At 43.4% G+C, this 7,142-nt stretch overlaps 1 protein-coding gene across 2 annotated transcripts in view; it reads left to right on the forward strand.

The window, feature by feature from the left end:
- Nucleotides 1-1,368, forward strand: part of Reck (reversion inducing cysteine rich protein with kazal motifs) — a 60,591-nt gene extending 59,223 nt beyond the window's left edge. For both annotated transcript variants that reach the window (XM_048332989.1, XM_048333067.1), the window contains exon 21: nt 507-1,368. In XM_048332989.1, coding sequence (XP_048188946.1) covers nt 507-728 — 222 coding nt within the window. In that variant the 3' untranslated portion in view covers nt 729-1,368. The remainder of the gene's footprint in view (nt 1-506) is intronic.
- Nucleotides 1,369-7,142: the final 5,774 nt, after the last annotated feature.

A 7,142-nucleotide genomic window follows, 5' to 3' on the forward strand; every position in this document is an offset into this window, starting at 1 on the left:
TTTCTAATTTAGAAGCATGTGAAACCCAAGTTTCAGCATTACAGTAGTGAGAGCTGAATAAACAGGATGTTTACTTTGAGAACTGCCTCATTAGAAGCCTGTTTGAAGTTAAATTGCTCTATCCTCCTGTTTAAAGAAGCAGTGGAAACAACTCCATTGGCTCTCTAACCATGTAAAGCTGAAATCCAGAGTGCATTGGCAGTGAACAGCGAGAAAAGCTGATTGATTAGGGACAGTGGCCTTGTCTATCATTTCTGGTTTCCTTTAATGCCCTTATATGTATGTTAGTAAATTGAAACTATAATGAAATGTTACTTTAGCTAAGAAAAGAAAGGGCAGATAGAATGCAAGGTCCCTTGAAGGCTACACTACTGTAGGCATATATGTGGCATTTGCCCAGCCTGACCTTTTCACATGTTCCTCCTCTCTCTCTCTCTCTCTCTCTCTCTCTCTCTCTCTCTCTCTCTCTCTCTCTCTCTCTCTCTCTCTCTCTCTCTCTCTCCCAGATTGAGGCTTGTAATAAGGAAGCAGAGAAGATTGAATCCCTTATCAACTCTGACAGCCCCACTCTGACGTCCCACGTCCCTCTGTCTGCTCTCATCATCTCCCAAGTGCAGGTCTCCAGCAGTCTGCCGTCAGCCGCCATGGAGGCCAGGCCTCCTTGGAACTCCCTACTCCTCCTGCTCAGCCTGGGCCTTGCCTTGCGCATGCTCTGGACTAGTCACTGACTCCCCACGAAAGGTGCAAAGTCTTCCTAGACATTACTCTTCTACCTTGTGACAGACATTCAAGACTGCTGGTTGGTGGTATAACAGCGGCCAAGTCAAAGCACATGTCACCTCTTGTCACCACAAAGTATTTTTTTTAATCTGCCAATATATGTCAAGTTTTTGTCTTAGCTTTGCAAATGATAAGTATGTTCTTCCAAATACTAATGCAAGAGGATGCCTCTTTCTGGTGGATCACAGCCTCGTGATTTACATTGTGCTCAGTAGATGGGGTTCCCACCCTAAAAAACTTTATTATTCTTGATAAGAGCAAGAGGCATGGCTTAAGTAAGAGCAAGCACAAGGCCCTGAATTCAAATTCAGCACTAGAAAAAACGTCACTGATAAATGAGATGATCTCTCTTTAGAAAGAGAACTCACTCTGTCATTGGGTTCATATCAGACAAACTTTTAAGTCAGAGTTCTTGTCAGTATTAAGAATGCCCTAGTATTTGAGTTTATATACAGATAATCCCCACTATCTACCAAGAAGCAGGAGAAGGGGTCCAAAGAAGAACCACTGATATTAGAGAGTGCAAAATCAAGGAGAAGTGTCCTTGAAAATATCACATCAATCATCAGGTCCACTCAACTTACAGGGGGGGAAAAATCATTGATTTTTGTTGTTATTTTGGGGTTTCTTTGTTATGTAGTCCAGACTGGCCTTGAACATTTCATTCTCCTGCTTCAGCCTCCCAAGTGCTGCAATTACAGGCATTTACCACTATGCCTAACTCAATTTACAGAAATTTCATTCAAGACCCCATCTATAGTGTTAAATAAAACAGAGCCCACCAAATGACCCTCTAAGAATTATATAGTATAAGGGACAGTCTCATCTGTCACTGCTTTGTGCCTGTGACTTTTGTGAAAGTGAGAAGTCACATTGCATCAAAACATCATGCAATTTTTATAACAACCAGACATGTACTCTTTGGTATTCATCAAGTTAAATTTAGAGTTTTAAACATCAATCTTTAAACCAATTGCTGCTACTTTTATAATTGCCAAAAAAGTGAAATAATTAGTAGTGCATGTAAATAATACATGATTTTCTATTTTATTATGAAGAAGGTGAATAGCCATATTTGTAATATGACAATCATATGTGTTAACCCAGTACCTTGTGTTCATGGAGACACGTTTGCTTTTCGTGATGTGCACAGTGTAGATAAATGTTCTGTCTGACTTTTTTATATAGAATTATAAAGAATTGTGGTTTATCTATTTAAAGATATCAAACTGAGTATTAAAATATTTGCATGTTGTCTAAACAATTGAATGTGTTCCACAGTTTGAAATAAGCTATACAATGTAGTATTTCTTGTTTGTATGCACCTGACCTTAGATTTTATGTGAAGTCTTTTTTTCAGTATTATATGTACCCTCTGAAATATATAGGGATATGCTTACTATACCAAAATGTTGAAAAGTGGGCACTTAAAGCTTTCAGAATATCTCTGTGCTGATGTAGCATGTTTGTTGCAATTGCTCATTTCTGTGTAAATGTCTTCAATGCAATATACTAGAAAGCTTTTCTATTTTAATAAAAATAATCTTATGTGGTCATGTGTACTTCCAAGCAATATGGACACTAGAAATGAAACCATCGGTAACCCTTGGGTGAGCTGGGTCTTTAACTCTGGAATAAGAAGCCATGGAGTGCTAAAGGGGGAATGCTAGACAAGGAGGAAGACAAGGGAAAGAGAATGATGGAGGATGAATATTGTCGAATTACATGTATCCAGGTATAAAGATGGCATAAAAAATCTTATAAACTTTAAAACATTTCAAAAGCTGTTAAATAGGCCATGTGCCAGTGACTCACATCTATAATCCTAGCTACTCAGGAGGCTGAGATCTGAGGATTGTGGTTTGAAGCCAGCCCGAGCAAAAAAGTCAGTGAGACTCTTATCTCCAATAAACTACTCAGAAAAATCTGGAAATGGTACTGTGGTTCAAGTGGTAGAACTCTAGCCTTGAGCACAAAGAAGCTCAGGGACAGCACCGAGCCTGAGTTCAAGCACCAGGACTGGCAAAAACCTTGTTAAACAGTAAAAGAGGGGAGACAGGAAAAGAACAACAGAGGGGATTAGTTTGATCAAAATGTAATATATGCATTATATCAGAATACATACATGTTCAAAATACTATGGTGAAACCCCTTGGTACAAGGAATATACACTAAAATGAATGACAGTCAAGTAAAATAAGGTCTGGTGGGAGTGGCTATCAGTTAAAGGTGAGAGGATGAGTCTGGGTAAATATTAAAATAGTACTTTTTATGCATGTATGAAAATAGATCAGCAAAAACAGTTGAAATTGTTCTAATACCTGAGGAGAGGAGCTAAGAGAGACTGGTAGACTGGTAAGCTTGATGAGGTACATTGTATTCATGTATGGAAATGTCACATTGAACCCTCCCCCCACCTTGCAAACTAATGTACGTAATAATGTAAAAAAAAGTGAGAGAAAATAGACAGCAAATGGTCATCCCAAGGACCCTGGAAGAGCAGGGCAGATGGAGCAGACCACACCCGGCCAGACACGTGGCAGACCAGACACGACCAGAGAAAAACAGTGGCAGTCGTTGCAGAGAGTGCAGCTTCGTGGTTTCCAAGCCCCAGGACAGACTAGGCAGGTCTACCTTGAACTCTCCATGGCATGTCCTGAGGCAGCGGCATCTGGAATATGAGCATTTGAGCATTAGTCAGCTTAGGTGAATTCCCCAAAACCTTAATGAGGTTTTTATCCACACCATTTTCACTCTTAAGACTCATCCCAAAGTCCTCACAAGGAGGAAAGAGAAAACAGGGCACCACAACCTAGCTCTTCTCTACTTAGAAGTGACATTGTCCTTTGTAATACAAAGAAATAAGTTTATTGGAGCCACTGGCTCATGTCTATACTAGCTACTTGGGAGGCAGTCAGGAGGTTTGTAGTTAGCTGGGCATGGTGGTATACCTGTCCTCACCACTATAGCAGGGAGCATAAAATAGAAGGATCATAGTCTAGAATGTCCCAGACCAAAGGCCAGATTCTGTCTGGAAAATGTCTAGAGTGCAGGCACTGGTGGATCATACCTGTAATCAATCCTAGATACTAAAGAGGCTGAGATCTGAGGATCAAGGCTAGAAGCCAGCCCAGACAGGAAGGTCTATGTGACTGGAAGATGAAGATAGAAAGAAACTAAATGAGCCTATGGCTATGTAATAATCTATTTCACAGAAAAGAAGGTTATCAGAGATAGAGTGCTTTTCATAGTAATAGAAGAGTTATTTTATTGATGCTAGGTAGTACCTTCAATAAATTCTAGTGGTGGGGCTGGGAAAATGGCCTAGTGGTAAAGTGCTCGTCTTGTATACATGAAGCCCTGGGTTCGATTCCTCAGCTCCACATATATAAAAAAGCCAGAAGTGGCGCTGTGGCTCAAGTCACTGAGTGCTAGCCTTGAGCAAAAGGAAGCCAGGGACAGTGCTGAGGCCCTGAGTCCAAGGTCCAGGACTGGAAAAAAAAAAACACAAAACCTTTTAGGGGCTGGGGATATGGCCTAGTGGCAAGAGAGCTTGCCTCGTATACATGAGGCCCTGGGTTCGATTCCCCAGCACCACATATACAGAAAACGGCCAGAAGTGGAGCTGTGGCTCAAGTGGCAGAGTGCTAGCCTTGAGCAAAAGGAAGCCAGGGACAGTGTTCAGGCCCTGAGCCCAAGGCCCAGGACTGGCCAAAAAAAAAAAAAATTCTAGTGGTAGAGCACTTGCCTAGTATACCCAAATCCCTAGGTTCCATTCCCAGAACTGGGGACGGGGGGCGGGGGGGAAGGCTGGGGGCATAGCTTGGCAGTAAACCATTTGCCTAACATGCATAGTGCCCTGGGTTTTAAAAAAAAAAAATCAGTTGTTGCTGGGGAATGTGTGGAGCTGGGGAGTGTGGTTCAATTCCTCAGTACCGTATAAGCAGAAAAAGCCTGGAGTGATGCTGTGGCTCAAGTGGTAGAGTGCTAGCCTTGATCAAAAGCAGCTCGGGGACAGTGCTCAGGCCTGGAGTTCAAGCCCCAGGAATGGCAAAAAAAAAAGTCAATTTATCAAGATGATATGAGTCATAAATGTTTATGCTTTGAATAAAAGGTTCAAAGTACATGAGGCAAGCTGATATAGAACCTAAAGAAGAAATGGACAAATTTAATCTAATGTAGCTAAAAATCTTAACTTCCCTGTCTCAACATTTGATAGATAGAACAAGCAGGCAAAAAATCAGCAAGAATATAAAAGACACGAACACTGCCATTCAATTTTAATTGGCATTTAGGGGACATTTGACAAAATAACAGCATACACAGTCTTGCCAAGTGCACAGGGAATATTCACCAAGACGGACCACATTGTGGGCCATAAAACAACCGTCAGCACATGGGAAAGAGCAAAAATCACACAGGATATTTTTAGTCCATAATATAAGAGGCAACTTAAAAGATGCTTTTTCTGGATCCTGTGAATTAATGAAAAGCCTCCCAACTTTCTACTTGTAGCCTTTGATCTGAGCTATTCTCTGAAGTCCCTTTGCAGTCACCTTGTTTTGCAGAAAGAAAAGATCCAAAGACAACTATCTTGTGTGGTTAGCAAACTGCCCCTCAATCAATGTCTTCTACTTATTTATCTTTAAAGAAAACAGCCCAGTGCGGCACCAGTGTTTTTGCACCTGTAATCCTAGCTACTCAGGAGGCTGAGATCTGGGGATTGTGGTTTGGTGCTGTGGCTGAAGTGGTAGAGTGCTAACCTTGAGCACAAAGAGACCCAGGGACAGGACCCAGACCCTGAGTTCAAGCTCCAGGGCCGGCCAAACAAAGCAAACAAAATTAAACAGCCCCCAAACTTAGGAGACCACCTTGTTTCTGTTCGTTTCAGTAACAAAGTATAACTTCTCTAGAGCTTCTCCAAGGACAAAAACAGCTAATAATGGTCAACCAGGCCCCACCTGAGACTTGGAACTGCCTTAATCATGCATACCTTTATTGCTCTCTACCCCCCCTCCCCAACTCTCCCTATTTAACCTGAAGGTAATGTCTGTACCTCAAAAGATAGCTGAAAAGGTACTGAACTGCCATGCCAGGCCCCTCATCATGTTTCTATTTGGTGGGGCCGGGGGGATGAGTGGCTGGACCTAACTTGGGTCTGGACTGTGGGCCTAGGGTCTAGAGACCCGTTCAACAACACGATTACCATGGGAATCCATGACAGATATCAAGAAAATGAAGTGCCAGACTTTGAAGTCAGGTCCCACTTTACCACGTGAACCCCACTTTACCACGTGAACCTGAGATAAGGAGGCCCTGTGAGCAGACCCAGGACAAGCCCATTAGGGCCCAGTCGGTCTAGAACTCTAACCACTGGGAATGCTTAACTCTGACCACCCCTAGAATGCCTCGAACCCTGAGCCAATCAGACTTGTACCTGTGTCCTAATCTTGCTTGCTTGAACACCTGATTGTTGTAACTTTGTTTTTTGCCTTTATAAGCCCTGTGTAGTTGTAGCTCGGGGCTTCCTCCTAACCTCCGCTGTGTTGATGGGTAGGACAAGGCCCGAGTTGCAGCTCGCTTGAATAAAGCCTGAGTCTCGGTGGCCTTCTTGGTGGTTGTCTCCCAACTTGGCACTACAAAAAGTCCTGGGGCTGGGAATGTGGCCTAGTGGTAGAGTGCTTGCCTAGCATGCATGAAGTCCTGGGTTCAATTCTCAGTACCACATATAGAGAAAAAGCCAGAAGTAGCACTGTGGTTCAAGTGGTAGAGTGCTAGCCTTGAGCAAAAAGAAGCCAGGGACAGTGCCCAGGCCCTGAGTTCAAGCCCTAGCACTGGCCAAAAAAAAAAAAAAAAAAAGGAGAAAGGAAGGAAGGAAGGAAGGAAGGAAGGAAGGAAGGAAGGAAGGTTGGGTTAGGTTTTTTAAAGTAGGTAGATGGCAAAGGAGGACGCCACGCGGTATTCAGGCAGGAGAGAAAGTTTATTACCGAACTGCTATAGCCTGTGGCCGAGGTGATCCATGGCCGGAGGGAAGGGAGAGAAGAGGAGAAGGGAGAGAGGGGAAAGAAGGGAGAGAGAGACCCCCCCCAACCCAGCCCTGCCTCATATCTAGGGCAGGGGCAAGGGGTGTGGCCAGGTGGATTAGGAGGTGACCTCAGGGAAAGGGGAGGTAACTGCCTCCAGGTCTGCAGGTTACCCAGGTAACTGGGTGGAGACTTAATGAGGTGGGGGCATCTACATGGAGCCCTCAGGGAGAAGACCTAACAGGAAGGAAGGAAGGAAGGGAGGAAAGAAGGGAGGGAGGGAGGGAGGGAGGGAGGGAGGTCCCAAATGTTTGGAAACTAATATTTAAAAGTAACTCA

Source organism: Perognathus longimembris, chromosome 1, assembly GCF_023159225.1.
Source record: "Perognathus longimembris pacificus isolate PPM17 chromosome 1, ASM2315922v1, whole genome shotgun sequence".
NCBI classification, from domain to species: domain Eukaryota; kingdom Metazoa; phylum Chordata; class Mammalia; order Rodentia; family Heteromyidae; genus Perognathus; species Perognathus longimembris.